The sequence below is a fragment of the Rana temporaria genome, chromosome 5, assembly GCF_905171775.1.
Source record: "Rana temporaria chromosome 5, aRanTem1.1, whole genome shotgun sequence".
NCBI lineage: Eukaryota > Metazoa > Chordata > Amphibia > Anura > Ranidae > Rana > Rana temporaria.
The window spans coordinates 14857231-14878642 of NC_053493.1; the positions used below are offsets into that span (position 1 = coordinate 14857231).

At 46.9% G+C, this 21412-nt stretch overlaps 1 protein-coding gene across 5 annotated transcripts in view; it reads right to left on the reverse strand.

The window, feature by feature from the left end:
- Positions 1-21412, reverse strand: part of NKTR (natural killer cell triggering receptor) — a 73790-nt gene that overhangs the window by 46507 nt on the left and 5871 nt on the right. For 4 of the 5 annotated variants that reach the window (XM_040352218.1, XM_040352217.1, XM_040352214.1 and 1 more), the window contains 2 exons: positions 2650-2724; positions 2317-2424 (listed from right to left, as the gene is read on the reverse strand). In XM_040352218.1, coding sequence (XP_040208152.1) covers positions 2317-2424; positions 2650-2724 — 183 coding nt within the window. Of the gene's footprint in view, positions 1-2316; positions 2568-2649; positions 2726-21412 lie in introns of those variants that run through there. The other variant, XM_040352216.1, reaches the window with a different exon arrangement.

A 21412-nucleotide genomic window follows, 5' to 3' on the forward strand; every position in this document is an offset into this window, starting at 1 on the left:
ACTGTCCTTCAGACCGTTCTCATCGGATGGACTGATCGTGTGTACGAGGCTTTAGGCCGCGTTCGCATAAATGCGATTTGGATGAGGTTTTCAATGGAGCCGATTCACACAGCTCTGGGGCGGCCGCGGCCCGTATTGAGGAAGGGTCCTGTACGTCATCCGGTCCGATTCAGGTGCGAATACGGGCAAAAATTTGGACCCGATTCGCACCTGAATCAGTGAACGGGGACGTACTGGACCTCCTGCCGCAGCATATGTGAACGGAGCCTTAGACCCCCGTACACAATTAAAGCGGAGTTCCACCCAAAAATGGAACTTCTGCTTTACGGATCCCCCCCTCCGGTGTCACATTTGGAACCTTTCAGGGGGAGGGGAAACTATACAGGTATTTTGCTCGTACTTACGGGCATAGATAGCCGAGCCACCCGCGGCTATCTACGCCACATTATTCGCCCCTGCTGTCTTCTGGGAGACAAACAGGTCCCAGAAGACAGGAGGGACCAGTGGGATCGCGCAGTGCGACACCACAAGGCTTCACATCCTGATTCCCTTTCCGAAGATGGCGGCGCCTCCACTCAAGAGCCGAGGGACAAATGGGCTTTGGATGAGGACATCGCCGGTGCCCTGGACAGGTAAGTGTCCTTATTTTAAAAGTCAGCAACTGCAGTATTTGTAGCTACTGACTTAAAAAAAAAAAAAAAAAAACTACTGTATTTGCCGGCGTACAAGACTACCCTTTTTACTTAAAAAAAACTGGCCAAAAAGCAAGGGTCGTCTTATACGCCGGGTCAGCTGCTCGGATGCCTGCTGGATGTGTGGTAATACTGTATACCAATCCCGGTGAGCGATGTATTCAAATGAAATACAGAGCCGGATTGGAGTAACAACCTCTGCCAATCCGAGCAGGCTACATACAGTAGCCTGCTCAGATTGGCTTTGAGAGTCAGAGAGGCATGGGCTGATGATGTTACAGCCTCTGCCAAGCCAAGCAGGCTTTGTATTCATTAATAGAATACATCGCTCGCCGTTATTGGCTCCAGCTGCAGCAAGAAGAATATGGCACCGTCATACGGTGAGTACAGGCAAAAAAAAAAAAAAAAAAAAATCCAAAAAACTATCGCCTTATACACCGGCAAATACGGTATTTGGCGGAACTCCGCTTTAAGCCTTGTACACACGATCAGATTTCCAATCGGACAAAGCCGTGGAATTTTGTCCGAAGGGCGTTGACCGCAAACTTCTTCCGCAGACAAACGGCAAAACTTTTGTCGGCTAACAAACAAAAACTACGTGGTTTTTCTGCTCTTTAGCGCCACCCTGTAGGCAACTTCTGCTAATGTCGTGCTATGGTTAGGATTGGTTTGAGCATGCGTGTTTGTACTTTGGATTTTTTTCCGACGGACTTGAGGCGATTCAGTTCGCATGTGTTGCGCTATATAAGTTTCTCACTCACTCACTTGTGTACACACGATCGGATAATCTGGCAGCACACATTTGTTGTCGGACAATTTTAAAGCATGCTATCAAACATTTGTTGTCGGATTATCCGAGCACTTAGAGTCTTCTGGAAGCTGAGTGAGCTGAGCTCCTGAGAGAATGACTTAAATGACTTCATGGCTTCTGCTGTGAATTTTGAGAATGAATTGCTCCACAATACCTGCAGCTACTGAGGGATAGTTTCTTCTAAAAGCTTCTTTAATGCTTTGTTAAAGCGGATGTGCCACGGGAACAAAATATTAAAAGCCAGCAGCTACAAATACTGCAGCTGCTGACTTTTAATATTAGGACACTTACCTGTCCTGGAGTCCAGCGCCGATCGCAGCAGAGCACGAGCGATCGCTCGTCACTCTGCTGCTCCCCCCGCCATCCACGCTGAGGGAACCAGGAAGTGAAGCGCTGCGGCTTCACTGCCCGGTTCCCTACGGCGCATGCGCAAGTCGCGCTGCGCCCGCCGATTGGCTCACACGCTGTGTGCTGGGAGCCGAGTGTTCCCAGCACACAACGGGCGAAAGACGGGATGTGACGGAATGCCTGTCTTTTGCCCGTAGCGTGTGGCCGGAAGTGGGTGCAAATACCTGTCTTTAGACAGGTATCTGCACCCCCCTCCCCCCTGAAAGGTGTCAAATGTGACACCGGAGGGGGGGAGGGTTCCGATCAGCGGGACTCCACTTTAGGGTGGAGAACCGCTTTAAGAAACTGTAAATACTTGAATGAATAGAAGTCATAATGCAGGCATATATATTCAGTTGGCCCCTGAAAACACCAATGAAATGGGCTCTTGAACAAAGATTTTATTTCTCCATCGCTTCTCCTTACCGTCGCTGAAGTCGCCACCCTGGATCATAAAGTGTTTCACCACTCGATGGAAGGTGGAGCCCTTATACCATAATTTTTTCCCTGTCACTTTTCCAATTCCCTTTTCACCTGCGGGCACAAGAATAGGCAAAGCAACCATCATTGGTAACGGGGCAACATTATTCCCAGCAGACGTTATTAAAGTGTGTTCAGTCTGGGGGTTATCGTTACGTTTTATATACATACGGATGTTGATTTCTAAACTCTATCATCTGAAAAAAAAAAAGAAAAGAGAAGAACACTTTCCACAGATTGCTGGGGGCTCTTTTATAGGAAGATGCCACCTTCACCTACCTGTACACAGGCACAGGAAGTTCATGCAAGTTTTAGGACAGACGTCGGAGAAGAGCTGAAACACAATACGGCCAACTGCAGAGGAAACAATAAATAAATACAAAAGTATTATAGAAACAGAAAGCGCTCATCAGAAAAATGCACAAAGCTAGGGATTTGTTAAAGTGATTGTAAAGTCTCGTCTTTTTTTTTTTTAGGTAAAAATAACAAACATATTATACTTAAAGCGGAGGTTCAGCCTCAAAATGAACTATTTAGCTAACCTATCTCCAGCCTTAATAAAGGCTTGTAGCGTTGTCATTTTTTTCAAAATGTGTAAACTTACCTGTCTTCAGCCTCACTTCTGGGTCTTCTTCCTTGCGGGGAGTGGGCGTGTCGCTCCTTTTCCCCCGACAGGGAGCTCTGCGCAATGTCTCCTGGGAGTGAGTGATGATCCTCCCAGGAGACGATTGACGTGCGGGTAAAGCGCGTCATCGCCTTCCGAAAATATCCGAAGGGGACTCGGCTCTTTACGGCGCCTGCCGTGTAGAGCTGACTGCGCAGGCGCTGTAAAGTGCCGAGTCCCATCTCGGATATTTTCTGAAAGGCGTGACGCCCTTTACCCGCACGTCAATCATCTATGCCTCGTCTTAGGAACGCCTACTCCCCGGGGGAGCGAGAACCCGGAAGCCGGGTGAAAAAAAAAACGTAAGTACGGCGGAAAATAAAATAAAAAATCCAGCATACTGTTGATGTCAGCAGTATGCTGGAAGTAACGGTATATAGATATTTTATGGTGAACCCCCGCTTTAACTGCTCTGTTGTAATGGTTTTGCACAGAGCAGCCCCAATCCTCCTTTTCTGAGCTCCTGGCCCCTCCCCCCTGTTGCGTGCCCCCATAGCAATCAGCTTACTATGGGGGCGCCCGAGTCATCACAGCTCCCTGTGTCCATTCAGACACGGAGCCACGCCCCGCCCCCCTTTCTCTTCTCATTGGCTGACAGCAGCGGGACCCAATGGCATCATGTTGCCGTCTCAGCCAACAAAAGGGGGGGGGGTTAAGTATTGTGGTGCAAGCCGAAGTGCCATCATGCACAGTTAACCTTACAATTAAGGTGCTGTAAAGTCTATTAAGTATAGACCAAGGGTGTCTTACTCAATTTCATGGTGGGCTGCATCAGCATTATGATGGCCCTCAAAAGGGCCGGTTGTATCTGTAAGATTAGATGTCCAGCGCATACCCTCCCCTTACATTAGATGTCAAGAGCCACCCCACCATCATAAATTGAGTGCCCCGCTCTCCCTTACATCACAGTTCACCCCCCTTACTTTATGCTGCTGCTGGGAAGAAGCTGGATGCACGGCTTAAACACAGAAAGTAAGGGTCTGGAGGGGGACCAGAGGAGGGCTGGAGCTCTCCGGCAGCTGCAGGAGAGGTTCAAGGGCCACATGAAATGGCCTGGAGGGCTGGATTCGGCCCGCGGCCTTGTGTTTGACACCTGTGCTATAGACAATTTTGGGTTTTGAGGCTTGACATGTTAGGTATCCTATTACTTGACACAACCCATTATTTTATATTTTATCAAAAAATTGGGTATTATATTGTATATATGCACTAAAATTAATGTGAGAACATCCTTTACTGAAAATAAAATTTGATAAACAACTGCACTAATATTGTGTGACAGTAAAAAATTGCAACTACGACCATTTTATTGTCCAGAGTCTCCGATTTCAGGGAAAAAAAAATACTTTTTAGGGGGTTTTGAAGGCCAAGGTCACCCTTTTCTCTTTTGTTTCTAAATTCCAGCTCCCCTATGTACCAACATAGCACGAATGTACTTTTTTTGCAAAAAAGAGATTTTTAATACAGCTTACCTGTAAAATCTTTTTCTTGGAGTACATCACGGGACACAGAGCGGCATTCATTACTATATGGGTTATATGGAGTACCTTCAGGTGTAGACACTGGCAATCTTCAAACAGGAAATGCCCCTCCCTATATAACCCCCTCCCATAGGAGGAGTACCTCAGTTTTGTAGCAAGCAGTATGCCTCCCAAAATGGTCCTCAAAAGAGGGGTGGGAGCTCTGTGTCCCGTGATGTACTCCAAGAAAAAGATTTTACAGGTAAGCTGTATTAAAAATCTCTTTTTCTTTATCGTTACATCACGGGACACAGAGCGGCATTCATTACTATATGGGATGTCCCAAAGCAATGCTTACAATGAGGGGAGGGAGAACATCTCCAAGACAAAAGGATTTAATTTAGAGATATACTCAAATCATAATAAATCCAACTTATTTGAGAAAAATAATCTTAAATTTTAAATTTAACTCAAAAAAAGAGGAGCCCCCGGAATCCGAGGGTCTCAAACTGCAGCCTGCAGCACTGCCTGCCCGAAGGCAGTATCAGTATTCCTTCTTACGTCCAACTTGTAGAATTTTGTAAATGTGTGGACAGAAGACCAGGTTGCCGCCTTGCAAACTTGAGCCATAGAGATCTGGTGGTGCGCTGCCCAGGAGGCGCCCATGGCTCTAGTAGAATGAGCCCTTAATGATACTGGAGGAGGCAACCCTTTCAAGCCGTAGGCCTGAGTGATCAATTGCTTAATCCACCTAGAAATGGTGGACTTTGCAGCTGCCTGCCCCTTCTTGGGCCCATCCGGTAGAATAAACAGGACATCTGTTTTCCGGATCTTCTCTGTAGCTTTAAGATAGGCCTTCATGGCCCTGACAATATCCAAGGTATGCAGCAACCCTTCCTTTCTGGAAGTAGGTTTAGGGAAGAAGGATGGTAATACCAAATCCTGGTTCAAATGAAAACTGGATATGACCTTCGGTAAGAAGGAAGGATGAGGGCGGAGAACGACCTTGTCCTTATGAAATATAAGATATGGTTCCTTACAGGATAAGGCTGCCAGTTCCGAAACTCTTCTTGCGGAAACTATGGCAACCAAAAACACCAACTTCCTTGTCAGTAGAACCAAAGGAACTTCAGCCAACGGCTCAAACGGTTGTTTCTGTAAACTCGACAGAACAAGATTTAAATCCCACGGACAAAGCGGGGATTTAACTGGAGGTTTAATACGTAAGACCCCTTGAAGGAAGGTCTTAACCAGCGAGTGGGTGGCCAGTGGCCGCTGAAACCACACTGACAGGGCAGAAATCTGTCCTTTGATTGTGCTTAATGCCAATCCTTTATCCACTCCTAGCTGGAGAAAACTTAAAACTCTATCTATGGTGAACTTGCGAGGAAGCCATAGCTTGGACTCGCACCAGCCTATATAGGCCTTCCAGACCCTGTGATAAATCACCCTAGAGACCGGTTTCCTGGCTCTGATTAGGGTAGAGATTACCTTCTGAGACAGACCTCTACCCCTGAGAATCAAGGATTCAGCTTCCAGGCCGTCAAATTTAGATGCCGTAAGGCAGGGTGGAGGATCGGACCTTGCGATAGCAGGTCTGGCCTTAGAGGCAGAGTCCAAGGGTTTCCCACTACCATCCTTAGGATTAGTGAGTACCAAGCCCTTCTGGGCCATGCTGGAGCTACCAGGATAACTGGTATGTGCTCCACCCGGATCCTGCGCAGCAGGCGGGGTAGTAACTGGAGCGGGGGAAACGCATAAAGAAGCTTGAACTGATGCCAAGGGCAAACCAGAGCATCGGTTCCGCAGGCCATCGGATCCCTTGAGCGGGACATGAACCTGTCTAGCTTCTTGTTGAGTCTCGATGCCATGATATCCACGTCCGGCACTCCCCATCTTTGGCAGAGTGCTTGAAAGACTTGTGGATGCAGAGACCATTCCCCCGGCCATAGAGTCTGGCGGCTTAAGAAGTCCGCCTGAAAGTTGTCCACTCCGGGAATGAATACTGCCGATATGCAGGGCACATGAGCCTCTGCCCATAAGAGAATCAAGCTCACTTCTCTCTGAGCGGCCTGACTCCTGGTCCCCCCTTGGTGATTTATGTATGCCACTGCCGTGGCATTGTCTGATTGAATTCTCACCGGGAGCCCCTGCAATTTCGACGTCCAAGCCCTGAGGGCTAGTCGAACAGCTCTGAGCTCCAAGATGTTGATGGGTAAAAGTTTCTCTGGCTTTGCCCAAATACCTTGGCGAGTGGAACCATCCACAATCGCTCCCCAGCCCGTCAGGCTGGCGTCTGTGGTCACTATCTTCCAAGCCACTGGGCTGAAAGATTTTCCCTTCAGTAGATTCTGAGGGTCTAACCACCAACACAGACTTTGCCGGACTCTTGATGAGAGAGGCAACGGGATATCCAAGGCCTGTGGCCTTCTGCTCCATGCTGACAGGATGGCTGCCTGCAGGATGCGAGTGTGGCTCTGGGCGTATGGCACCGCCTCGAAAGTAGCCACCATCTTGCCTAGTAATCTCATACATAGGCGAATAGTCGGTTTTTTCTTGCTTAGAACCAGTAGGATTAATTCCTTGATGGCTTTGACCTTCCTCAGAGGTAGGAACACCCCTTGTTGTTCCGTGTCTAATCTCATGCCGAGATATTCCAACTGCCTTGTGGGCTGGAATGTTGACTTTTCTTGATTTAGGACCCAGCCGAACCTCTCGAGGTATTGGACCGTGAGGGCCACTGCTCGTTCCAAGCCGGGAGATGAGTGGTCTATGACTAGGAGGTCGTCCAGGTATGCTAGGATCGTGACCCCTTGGATCCTTAGCTTGGCTAGGATTGGAGCTAGAACCTTCGTGAACACCCGGGGGGCCGTAGCCAACCCGAAGGGAAGCGCCACGAATTGGAAATGACGCGAAGCCACCATAAAGCGTAGATATCTTTGATGTGGCTGATAAATTGGAACATGAAGGTAGGCATCCTTTATGTCTATGGACGCCATGAAGTCGTCCTTTTGGAGTGTGGCAGCTGCTGACCGCACGGATTCCATCCGAAATGAGCGGACCTTTAAGTATGCATTTACCATCTTTAGGTCCAAAATTGGCCTGACATCTCCATTGGGCTTTAGGATGATGAATAGGTTGGAGTAGAAACCCAGCCCCTGTTCCAGGACTGGTACCTCTACTATTACTTCCTGGGAAAGTAGATGATCTAGAGCCGACCTTAATGCGGCTCTTTTCTCCAGATCGTTTGGAATCCTCGACTCCTGGAAATGAGGAGGAGGAAACCTTAGGAACTCTAGCTTGTAGCCTGTGGCCACGGAAGACCGTACCCACTCGTCGGGAATGTTGGCTTCCCAAATCTCCGAAAAGAGTCGCAGCCTTCCCCCCACCTTCGTGGGTGGGGGCGCCCCTTCATGAGGTAGACTTGGGGGCTGGTTTTGCTGGCTTGCGAAACCACTGCCTCTTGCCCCTAACAGCCTGTCCTCGTGATCTGCTGTTGAAGCCGAAGTTTGTTCTTGCAGGAGGCCGTCGATACTGCTTGGCATTAGAGGGCCCCTGCCCAGGGGAGGACTGTCGTTTAAACGCAGGTCCCTGAACCCTCTTCTTAGTTGGCAAGAGAGTACTCTTGCCGCTTGAAATGGTCTGAATGTATTTATCTAAGTCCTCTCCGAAGAGCCGTCCTCCATGGAAGGGAAACCCTGCCAGGAGCTTCTTGCATGGGGGCTCAGCCTCCCAGCTTTTTAACCATAAGAGTCTTCTCATATGGATAAGGGATAATGATAAACGTGACGCTTGTTGGATAGAATCCTTGATTGCGTCTACCGTAAAACATATGGCCTTAGGGACATCCGAAAATTCTTCTGCCTGCTCGGCAGGAATAAGTTCAAGCATTTGCTTAAATTGATCCGATAAAGCTTGAGCGACTCCAATCGCAGCCACGGCTGGCTGTACTACTGCCCCTGCAGAAGTGAAGGAGTTCTTAAGTAGGGCTTCCAAGCGTCTATCAACTGGATCTTTGAAAACCTGTACGTTTTCTACAGGACATGTTAACGATTTGTTAACACATGAGATGGCTGCGTCTACTGCAGGAGAAGCCCATCTCTTGGAAAACTTTTCTTCCATAGGATATAAGACAGAAAATTTCTTAGGTGGAAAGAAAACCTTGTCTGGTTTGTTCCACTCTTGGAACAAGACTTCCTCCAATAGAGGATGGATCGGAAACACAGCAGTGCTTTGAGGCGCCCTCAGTGAGCCCAAAGCTGAAACCGTGGATACCTGGAGATCTGGTACAGGTAGGTTGAATGCCTTATGGACCAAGTCCGTCAAGCCCTGAATCCACCAGCTCTCCCTCAGGGAGACTGCCCCAGACTCCTCTGTATCCGGATCTTCGATCCCTGAACCTACCTGGTCTCTGTCCAAGAGGTCCAATTCCCCAGAGGAAAGGACCTCCTCTTCCGAGGGTCCGCGCACGGGTGACGGAGATCTATTCCGCTTACTACCCCGCATGGCTGCGGCTATCATTTCTCCCATGCTTCTCCGCATCTCATTTAAAGAGGCGAGTAACACCTCCTCCGTGACCACCTTAGGGTTGGGTTGACTCGCGTCAGCTCTAGCCCCAGACCCCGATGGCCCAAAGGCTCCCTGTGGGGAAAGCAGCGGCATAGCTCTATCCGAGACCTCAGATTCTGCGGGGGAATCCCCACCTTTTGTACCCTCTGCTCTTGATGCCATGGTACAATACCGAGGTACACCTGCTACTTATTGGTACCTGGGACTTATAATAGTTAAATGCCCAAACACCTGTTTGGGGAATAAAAAATGTTTCCTCTACCCTAGATGACACCTTCTTTTTTTTTTTTTTTTTTTCAAAGAAAAACTTTTCTTCTTTTTTTTTTTTTTTTTTCAATCTAGGCAAGAAAAAACATTCTATCCCCCTGAGTAGTATTGCCAAAGAAAAGACTATGAGATGGAAAAGAAAACCAGCCTATTCCTAGGCTAAACCACAATCTTCTGAAGACTGTAGTATTCTTTCTGGCCACTGTGTGTCCTCAGCACCCCGTGCTTCACTCCAGTCCTTCCTCCCTTAAGCCAGAGAAATGAATGAGCTGTGGCATCTAAGGAAGGGCCGCCCCTTCCTTTAAACCACTGACCCGCCCTTCCCCCCCAGCTAAAACGGCGCCAAATGCGTCTATAACACGTGCACGCGCACCGCGCGCGCGCCCGCCGACGGGGGGGGGGGGTTGGGAGGAAGGGCCTCTCTGTTCCTGCAGCCGCAGGCCTGGAACACACGAGGAGGTCAGCGTTTTGCCTGGCTTGCAGGCATGAGGGAGAGGACTGGATAGAGCATCGCCTGGAGGCTTGCAGGTAAGCATAGCTCTCTGACACACACATACACTTGTACATAAAAGGCCCCACTCACAGCTTTTGCAACACTACCAGGGAGGTCACTTTTTATGGGGAAATATAACATATAGAGCCATCCTATCTTCATGATATGTGACTGGTTTGCCAGATGCAATGCATAACCTTTAGGCATGTCCCCTGTGACCTCCCAGAAAAAACTTGCTAAGAGCCAAGCCCCGCAGGTTTTTTCCCCTTACTTACCTGCTCCATGCCGCAGGACTTTGCCAAGCAAGAGGTCCAATCTTCCCCCATCTCCGTGGGGATGTCTAGACCTTCAGGCCCTGGGAACCTTCTTCTTCCATGAAGGATCCACTGTCCTGGGCCCATACAGCACCCTGGCAAACAGAAAACATTAGGCGCCCCAAAGGTTTTCTAAGTTCTGGGCCCAGGGTCCAGCTCTCTTAAAAAGAAAGCATTATGGGCTATACCCCAAGGGTTTGGGGTCCGGTTACTGACCACTTTAGCGCGCAGGCTTTTTTGGACAGAACCGGTAGCTCACCTAATCCCAAGGATGCGGAGGCAAGCTAAACCATGACTAACACCTAAGACACTGGCGTAAAAACTGAGGTACTCCTCCTATGGGAGGGGGTTATATAGGGAGGGGCATTTCCTGTTTGAAGATTGCCAGTGTCTACACCTGAAGGTACTCCATATAACCCATATAGTAATGAATGCCGCTCTGTGTCCCGTGATGTAACGATAAAGAAAATAAAACCGCATTCCATTGATTCTACACACGCTTACCTCACTCTCTTCATAGCTGTTTAAAAGCACTCACCCATTACTTCTGCCTTACTTCCTGGACAGACTTTAGGTCATTGGTGCCCAACCTGTGGCCCTTCAGCTGTTGCAGAACTACAAATCCCATGAGGCAGTGCAAGGCTGAAAGTTACAAGCATGATTACCAAAGGCAGAGGCATAATGGGACTTGTAGTTCCGCAACAGCTGGAGGGCCACAGGTTGAACACCCATGCTTTAGGTCAGGGTTTGACAAATTTGCTTGAAATCTAGGAGCCAGCTAAAAAAGTTAGGAGCCAGAAAACGCACCCCGTCCCGACGCGCTTGCGCGCAGAAGCGAACACATACGTGAGCAGCGCCCGCATATGTAAATGGTGTTCAAACCACACATGTGAGGTATCGCTGCGATTGGTAGAGCGAGAGCAATAATTCTAGCTCTAGACCTCCTCTGTAACTAAAAACATGCAACCTGTAGATTTTTTTAAACGTTGCCTATGAAGATTTTAAAGGGTAAAAGTTTGTCGGCATTCCACGAGCGGACGCAATTTTGAAGCGTGACATGTTGGGTATCAATTTACTCGGCGTAACATTATCTTTCATAATATAAAAAAAAAAAAAATGGGGATAACTTTACTGTTGTCTTATTTTTTAATAAAAAAAAAAAAGAATTTTTTTCCTAAAAAAGTGCGCTTGTAAAACCGCTGCGCAAATACGGCGTGACAGAGAGTATTGCAACGATCGCCATTTTATTCCCTAGGGTGTTAGGATAAAAAAATATATATATAATGTTTGGGGGTTCTTATTAGAGGGAAGAAGATGGCAGTGAAAATTGTGAAAAATTACATTAGAATGGCTGTTTAACTTGTAATGCTTAACTTGTAATACCAACGGCCACCACCAGATGGCGCCAGCTCACACATCTGGTGGTAATAACTTGTAATACTAACAGCTCACCACCAGATGGCGCCAGCTTCCAAGCCAAGTCGCCAGGACGCCATTTCTAGTCACCATGGCGACCTGGCGCCCGGGATTTGTCGAGCCCTGCTTTAGGTCATGACACAAGAAGGAATTGTCCAGCTGATCTCTATTTCAATAGTTGTTTGTTGATATTAGCACACACCCTCAGCTGGTCAACTCCTTCCTGTGTCATGACCTAAAGTCTGTCCAGGAAGTAAGGCAGAATTAATGGATGAGCGTTTTTTTAAACAGCCATGAAGACAGTGAGGTAAACGTGTGTACAATAAAAGAAAAGTTGTTTTATTTGTGCAAAAAAAGTACATTAGTGCTATATTGGTACATAGGGTAGCTGAAATTTTGAAAAAATAAAAAAAGTTAACAAAAAGGTGAACTTAGTCTTTATGTAATCTTTGGGCCAAAAAATGTGCATTTTCAGACTAGTAAAAAAAAAAAAATGACTCCCGCTGGCCTGCCGTATTGTCAAATGACGGGCAGGCGGCGGCACTCTCGTTCTGGGAGGACGCACTCCCAGCTCTCGGGGCGTGCAGCGTGCCGATCCCTGTCTCTGGAAAACAGCGCATCACCCATCCCATGTGTCCAATCACAGCTGATCACATGTAAACAAGGAAATTCCAGTTATCAGCATTCCCTTCATCGCACTGACAGCGTGTGAGGAGAGGAGAGACGATCAGCGGCATTTCCTCACAGCAGAGATCTGCGCTGATGATCAGTACGGCCCCAACAGTTCCGCCTATCAGTGCTGCATATTAGTGCCGCCTCATCAGCGAAGGAGAAAAATTACTTATTTACAAAACGTTATAACAGAAACTAAGGCCCCTTTCACACTTGTGCGACTTGTCCTGCGACTTGGGAGTGCAAAGTCGCATGACGAGTCATACCCCCCCATGATTTCCAATGATAACCATTCATATCTGTGCGACTTTAAGTTGCACAGATTTCAAAGTAGTCCCTGCATGACTTTGGCCCGACTGACGCAAGTTTACACAGGCATTCCCTGAAATCGCGTCAAAAATCGCACCCGCAAAATTGCGCAACTTTCTTTTTTTTTTTTTAATATTCTGAATTTTAATAAAAAAAATTTAACAAACATTAATTCAATTGCATACGCATCACAAATATAACATGTCACAGATCAATTCTATTATAGGTAAATATACAAATCCTTTCAAGCCAAAAATTCTTATTTTATAGACTTCGACCTCTGCCGTCATGGCTGTCTACCCAAAATGTAAACAGAAAAAAAAAACCAATAATAATAATTAAAAAAAATAATGTTGGCCTTTAATCTTTATTTAGCAAAAAATAAATACCACCAAAAGAAAAGAAAGCTCTCTGTGTGAAAAAAAACACTGCTAAAAAATTTCAGATGGGTACAGTGTTGCATGTTGGTGAAAGTGAACAGTAGGCAAGTGGTTAAAGTTGCTCTGCTGTCAAAGTAATAGTCTTATTTGAGATCTGCAGCGGGTGTTAGTGCAATCTTAACGACACGCCAAAACGCAGTACCTTTGCCTGCACTGGATTGCATGGTATAAAGTAGGGTTGCACCGTTACTAGTATTGGTGCCAATACCGAGTATTTGCACAAGTATTGGTACTTGTGCAAATGCTCCAATACCTGAAACCAATACTTTCAGGCTCGGTTCTTTGAGCCGTCAGTGGGGTCTCCACTGTTGACAGCTGAAGTGTTAAAAAAAAGTCTGGTAATTGAAACGGACAAAAAAAAAAAAAAAAAAAGCAGCCAGCAATGTTTATTAAAAACATTGCTCAGCCTAAAATAAAAATAAACTTTGTTTCTTTTTGTATCTTTCTGTTTCTTCATCTGCAGATCAAAAGGGATGAACAAATGTTCCTCTGTATAACCCCTTATTAACCCTAATGCCACGTACGCGCGATCCGAATATTGTATGAAAATTTTTGTCCGAGGAAGAATCGTCCAATAATCGGATCGTTGGTACAGAGCTTCCGTGAGCCGATCATGACAGTTCATCCGATATTATTTTATCAGACATGCACAAAAATTTTCCTCGTACGATGCCAGATCGTACAATTTTCGTTTGATCAGTACAGTTGCGGTCCGAAAACACAACACAAATACATTACAACACATGACATCACTTCCGATTTTTTTTTTTTCTGTCGTTCGAGAATTTTCGTGACTTTAGTAACCTATTCAATTTCTACTTGCGACTAGTAAACGAAAAAAGTCGGACGATCTGTCGTCCGATTTTCGGATCGTTTGTATGTGGCATTAATTTACTCTAATTAGCCTTAATTAACTCCTTATTCTCCTCCATTTTTCTTTTTTAATTAAAGAGGGATTCCACCTGCAATTATTTTTTTTTTAGTCAGCAGCTACAGTGTTTGTGTTTTTAACCACTAAAGCCCCGGACCATTATGCAGCTAAAGAACCACGCCACTTTTTGCGATTCGGCACTGCGTCGCTTTAACTGACAATTACGCGGTCATGCGACGTGGCTCGCAAACAAAATTGACTTTATTTTTTTTCCCACAAAAAAATAGACAAACAAACAAATAGAGCTTTCTTTTGGTGGTATTTTGGTATTTGAAAAGTTATAGCGTCTACAAAATAGGGGATAGTTTTATGCCTTTTTTTTTGTGAATGGCATTAACTGGGTTAATGCCGTATTCCCGCGCATGCGCCGGGATCTGCTGGTCTCGCGTACAAGCGCGGGAGTGGTGTCATCGCCGCTCCGGCCAATCACAGCGCCGGAGCGGCAATAACAGGAAAAAGCTCTGAGGGGACATGGCGGTGGACGGGACCGAGGAGGACTTCGGGGGGCTTCGATCTCAGGTAAGTGCCACATAATCGGCTAGTATGCTGTGCATACTAGCTCATTATTGCCTTTCTCTTGCAGCGTTTAAAAAAAATTGTGAGGGTTTACTTCCTCTTTAATGTATTTTTAACTGTTTAAACTTTGCGGTTTGACGGACTTGTAGTCTCCCTCAGAAGCCCATACGATGGGGAAAACCAGGAAACCTAGAGAGCGCGTTGTCACCTTATAACAGGAAGTGCCTGAGCAAGGACCTTCATGGCAGGAGAATCAGGGATCATTTCACTGGAAGCTCAAGATATACAAAATATGAAAATGTTTTTGAAATAAAATATGTTAAAAATAATTTTTGCTGCCCTCTCTGGACAGGAAGCCACAACCCTCTCAGCATATCCTTCATGGAAATCAGATCCTATAACAAGGGCGCTCTTGTTCTAACGGGCGCTGCTCTCCGGTATCCCATCCCCTTCTCCAGTATGGTAATGAGAGGCACATTCTCCAGCAGCTGCAGGAGGAGGAGAGGAGGACGCCACGTGTCACAATGTCTCCACATTGCTATTTTCAGCGTTTCTGATGGCGAATCAGCTTTGCCCCAGGCTACGCAGATCACACATTCCAGAAGAGGGCGCTAACAGTCATATAATGACGGCAGAGATCCTATAAAGACCTCTTATACAGGAGGAGTAACTGTCTGCTGCAAAGATGTAATAAGACGCATTTCTGTACAGGCTCAGCTTGCATTCCCCTCTCCGGAGAACACAAGGATGTAATACACAGAATGGGCTGGATTCAGATAGATTCCTCTATCTATGTGCGGGCGTAACGTATCTCCGATAAGTTACGCCGCCGTAATTTTGGGCGCAAGTCCCGTATTCAGAAAGGACTTGCGCCCTTAGTTACGGCGGCGTAACGTATCTCGTCTGGCGTAAGCCCGCGTAATTCAAATGGGGATGTTGTGGGCGTGTTATATTTAAATTATACTTGACCCCGCGTATTTTACGTTTTTTGCGAACGGCGCATGCGCCGTTCGTGAAAGAATCCCAGTGCGCATGCTCGAAATTATGCCGCAACGCCTCATTGGATTCGACGTGACCTGAACTTACGCAAAGCCCTATTCGCGTAAAATTTTCAAAATTTGACGCGGGAACGATGGCCGCACATACCCCTCATATAGCAGGGTTAACTTTACGCCGGAAAAAGCCTAACTCAAACGACGTAAAAAAAAAGCGCCGGCCGGTCGTTCGTTTCTGAATCGGCGTAAATACCTAATTTGCATATTCCTCGCGTAACTATACGGAAGCGCCACCTAGCGGCCAGCGTGAATATGCAGCCTAAGATACGACGGTGTAAGACACTTACGCCAGTCGGATCTTAGGGATATCTATGCGTAACTGATTCTCTGAATCAGGCGCATAGATACGACCACGCACGCCGTTGTATCTCCGTTCTGAATCTGGCCCAGTGTCACCGTCATGGTAAAGAAGGAAACCAAAACTGATCTGATAAACCAGAACTTAAATCAGAGTTCCACCTAAAAACTGAACTTCCGCTTTAAGTGATGGTGACCCCCTAACATGCCACATTTGACATGTCATTTTTTTGGAGGGGGAGCGGATACCCTCTTTTTAGAGGCATACAGCCCCCACTTCCTCCGCTCTGCGGCGCCAGAAGGAAGTTCACCTCTCCCTCCCTGCAATCTTCCGAGACACGTCACAGGTCCCAGAAGATTGCCTGGCCATTTACAGCGCGCATGCGCAGCGCGTGCCTAGCTGTAAAGCCACAGCCGGGCGCCCACAGAAAGAATGTCGGCGCCGTGGAGAGAAGCGAGGCCTCGTACACCCGCATCGCTGGACTGTGGGACAGGCGAGTGTCTGATTATTAAAAGTCACTTTTTGTAGCTGCTGAATTTTAATTACCGTATATACTCGAGTATAAGCCGAGTTTTTCAGCCCATTTTTTTGGTGCTGAAAATGCCCCCCTCGGCTTATACTCGAGTCATCTTTTTGCGCCGGATCTCCCGGACTTTGGGGGCCCGGTACCGGCGGACCATAGGTCCCCTGGACCCCAAACTTGGCACACATGTAGCCCCACTCTTCCTCTGTTGCTCGGGGGACCTACGGCCAGCGAGCACCGATTTTTTAAAGCCGGGCTCCCCCAGGTCATCAGAACTAGTGTCCCCCCATTGGAAGATTTCCCCTCAATTACTTTTCTGGGGACAACCCAAAATTTGGGATTTTTTTCTCACTTTCACTTTTAGTAATAATGGTAAACAGGACAATTAACCGCTTGCCGACCAGCTGCCGCAGTTGTGTCATCTCTCGATTCAGCCAATAGGGGCGCGTGCGCGCCGCCGGAGGCACACGTGCGCCTCCCGCTTGCCCCTGGACCCGACGCGCGTGCCCAGCGGGCGTGATCACCGCAGGGCACCCGCGATCGTTGGTTACAGAGCGAGAACCGGGAGATGTGTGTGCAAACACACAGCTCCCGATCCTGTCAGGGGGAGAAATGACGGATCGTCTGTTAATACAATGTATGAACAGCGATCAGTCATTTCCCCTAGTGAGGGCACCCCCCTACAGTTAGAACACACACATGGAACATAATTAACCCCTTCCCCGCCCCCTAGTGTTAACCCCTTCCCTGCCAGTGAAATTTTTACAGTAATCAATGCATTTTTATAGCACTGATCGCTATAAAAATGCCAATGGTCCCAAAAATTTGACAAAAGTGTCCGCCATAAGCTCGCAGTACCGATAAAAATCGCTGATCGCCTCCATTACTAGTAAGAAAAAAAAAATATTAATAAAAATGCCATAAAACTACCCTCTATTTTGTAGACGCTATAACTTTTGTGCAAACCAATCAATAAACGCTTATTGCGATTTTATTTCTTATTTTTTTACCAAATATATGTAGAAGAATACGTATCGGCCTAAACAGAGGTAAAAAAAAATGTATTTATTTTTTTAAATTGGATATTTATTATAGCAAAAAGTAAAAAATATTGTTTTTTTCAAAATTTACGCTCTTTTTTTCTTTATAGCCCAAAAAAGAAAAACCGCACAGGTGATCAAATACCACCAAAAAAACCCTCTATTTGTGGGAGAAAAAAAAGAACGTCAATTTTGTTTGGGAGCCACATTGCACGACCGTGCAATTGTCAGTTAAAGCGACGCAGTGCCGGAAGCTAAAATTTCATCTGGGCAGTAGGTGCACAGTAGGCAAGTGGTTAACTGACAATTGCGCGGTCATGTGACGCTGCACCCAAATAAAAGCTATGTCCTTTTTCCCCACAAATAGAGCTTTCTTTTGGTGGTATTTGATCACCTCTGTGTTTTTTTTTTTTGCGCTATATAAAAAAAAAAAAAGCGACAATTTAAATATATATATTTATTTTTTTACTTTCTGCTATAAAAAATAACCAATAAAAATAAAATAAAAATCTGCATCAATTAAAGGGGTGGTTCACCCTAAAAACTACTTTTTTTTTATTAGACTGGCCCCCCACATTACAATACGATTAAGGCTATTATTTTTTTTTTGATGCTGTACATACCTTTGTACAGGATATTCACCCGTTGCTTCGGGGTTGCGAGTCCCGCGGGAGTGGGCGTTCCTCACATGTCTGTGATTGACATTTTGACCAAAAACGAACTCCCCCCGTCGCGTAAGCCGCGTCATGGTTGGCGAAAGGAGCCGAACGGCGAGTCGGCGCTATACTGCGCATGCGCATCGCCGTTCGGCTCCTTTCGCCAATCGTGACACGGCTTACGCGACGGGGGGGGGGTCTCGTTTTTGGTCAAAATGTCAATCACAGACATGTTAGGAACGCCCACTCCCGCGGGACTCGCAACCCCGAAGCCACGGGTGAATATGCTGTACAAAAGGTATGTACAGCATCAAAAAACAAATAGCCTTAATCGTATTGTAATGTGGGGGGCCAGTGTAATAAAAAAAAGTAGTTTTTAGGGTGAACCACCCCTTTAAGGCCAATATGTATCCTACTACATATTTTTAGCAAAATAAAGTATGTATTGATTGGTTTGCGCAAAAGTTATAGCGTCTACAAAATAGGGGAGAGATTTATGGAATTTTTATCAATTTTTTTTTTTTTACCAGTAATGGTGGCGATCAGAGATTTATAGCGGGATTGCGGCGGACACTGCCACTTTTGGGGACCAGAGACATCAATACAGTGATCAGTGCTAAAAAAAAAACTTCTGTATTTAGAACCACTTTGAAGGGGTTGTAAAGGTTCAAGTTTTTTCACCTTCATGCATCCTATGCATGAAGGTGAAACACCTTGCAGCAGTGTCCGGCCCCCCAGCCCCCCCCCCCCGTATTACTTACCTGAACCCCTGAATTTTAGTGGGTGCGATCCCACGTCACTTTCTCCACTGCTACTCAGCTCTTCATTGGATAGATTGATAACAGCGCAGCCATTGGCTCCCGCAGCGGTCAATCAAATCCAATGACTCAGGCGCCGGGGGCCAAGTCGTACACTCGTCAGCTATGGACGCCGAATGTATGACACGGTAGCTCCCCACAAGGTAACCCTCTCGGGAGAGAGCTTACCAGAGGGGGTTAGCTATTGCGGGGAGGAGCCACGTGGGACCCCAGAACAGGAGGATCGGGGCCACTCTGTGCAAAACGAAGTGCACAGTGGGGGTAAATATGACATATTTGTTATTAAAAAAAAGTGAACCTTTAGTGTCACTTTTAGCCCCCATTCACATCTAGGCGTTTTTACGCCTGTAGTGCTACGCCGCTGCCGCCAGAGGGACGAAAACACATGTCCCTCTATGGAGATGGTTCACATCTCCACGCCGAACGCCTGAAAAAAGGTCCCGGACCTTTTTTTCAGGCGGCTTTCGGCGTTCGGCTAGGAGATGGGAAGCATCTCCATAGAGGGGGTCAATCTGGGGCACATCTAGGCGGACAATACCAGCGTTTTGTCGCCGCAAATCGCGGTACAAAACGCCGCTATTTGTACCGCGATTTGCGGCGACAAAACGCCGCGAATTTGTCTGCCTAGGCATAGAGTAGATCACATGGTCCCTGGCTACTTGAAGCACCGCATATCTATAAAGTCTGCAGAGAGCTCTGGGAACAATACAATAAGATACACCACATGGACACCTCTATGAGATTGTCAGCCATCCCATTCCAAAACCATTACTATGGAGTTGCTCCACTTTGCACAGCACATTACCAGAAAGCAACATACATATGCCATCATCAAATATGGCTTCCACCAAGTGCAGGAAATATACCAAGAAAGAAGGTTTTAGATAAGATTATTTATAATAAGATGGTGTCTTACACATGTACATACAAGAATAGAATTCCCCTTTTAGCAGGACACAGATCTACTACTAGTGGGCCCCTAAGGCATGCCACAGATGGTGCAAATTTCTTTCCTGCAGCCACAGGTGGGGGCGGGGGTGGGGGGAGGAGCCATCCCCGTTGGGAGAAGGTGGTGATTATATGATAATAAACACAAGTGAATCCGGCAGGCTGGTTGTACCCAAGTTGATTAGGTGTTCCTATAGGAGGACAGCACATGTCCTCACATCTATAATGATTAGAGGTTCCTATAGTGGTGGGGACCTACACTGTCCTCTATAACAATCAGGGGTTCCTATACAGGACAGCAGAGGTCCTCACCTCTATAATGATTGGTGATTCTTATAGAAGACAGAGCAGGTCCTCACCTCTATAACAATCAGGGGTTAGAAGACAGAGCAGGTCCTCACCTCTATAACAATCAGGGGTTAGAAGACAGAGCAGGTCTTCACCTCTATAACAATCAGGGGTTAGAAGACAGAGCAGGTCTTCACCTCTACAGTAATCAGGGGTTCCAATAGAGAACAGCACAGGTCCTCACTGCTATCATGATGAGGGGTTCCTATAGAGCACAGGTGTCAAACACAAGGCTTGAGGGCCGAATACGGCCCCCCCAGGCCATTTCATGTGGCCCTCGCACCTCTCCTGCAGCTGCAGGAGAGCTCCAGCCCTCCTCTTTCAAGCAATGCATCCAGCTTCTTCCCAGCAGCAGCACAAGGAATGGGGGGTGCACTGTGATGTACGGGAGAGTGGGGGACGCAACTTCTGATGGCGAGGTGGCTCTTGACATCTAATGTAAGGGGAAGGGATGCGCTGGACATCTAATCTTACAGATACAACCGGCCCCTTTGAGGGCAATCATAATGCTGATGCGGCCCACGATGAAATGGAGTTCGACACCCCTGCTATAGAGGATAGTGAAGGTCTTCTCCTCTACAGTGATCTGAGGTTCCTATACAGGACAGCACGGGTCCTCACCTCTATGATTAGGGTTCCTATAGAGGACAACAAAGGTCCTCACCTCTAATGATGAGGGGTTCTTATAGAGGACAGCACAGGTCCTTATCTCTATGTTAGGGCGTTCCTACAGGGGACAGCACAGGTCATGACCTCTATAATGATGAGGGGTTCCTATAGAGGACAGCACAGGTCCTCACCTCTATAATGATGAGGGGTTCCTATAGAGGACAGCACAGGTCCTCACCTCTATCATGATGAGGGGTTCCTATAGAGGACAACAAAGGTCCTCACCTCTATCATGAGGAGGGGTTCCTATAGAGGACATTGAATGTCTTCACCTCTACAGTGATCTGAGGTTCCTATACAGGACAGCACAGGTCCTCACCTCTATAATGATGAGGGGTTCCTATACAGGACAGCATGGGTCCTCACCTCTATAATGATGAGGGGTTCCTATACAGGACAGCATGGGTCCTCACCTCTATAATGATCGGGGGTTCCTATACGGGGCAGAACAGGTCCTCATCTCTACGTTAGGGCGTTCCTACAGGGAACAGCACAGGTCCTCACTTCTATAATGATGAGGGGTTCCTATAGAGCAGGAATATGCAATAAGCGGACCTTCAGCTGTTGCAAAACTACAAGTCCCATCATGCCTCTGCCTCTGGGTGTCAGGCTTGTTGCTGTCAGAGTCTTGCTATG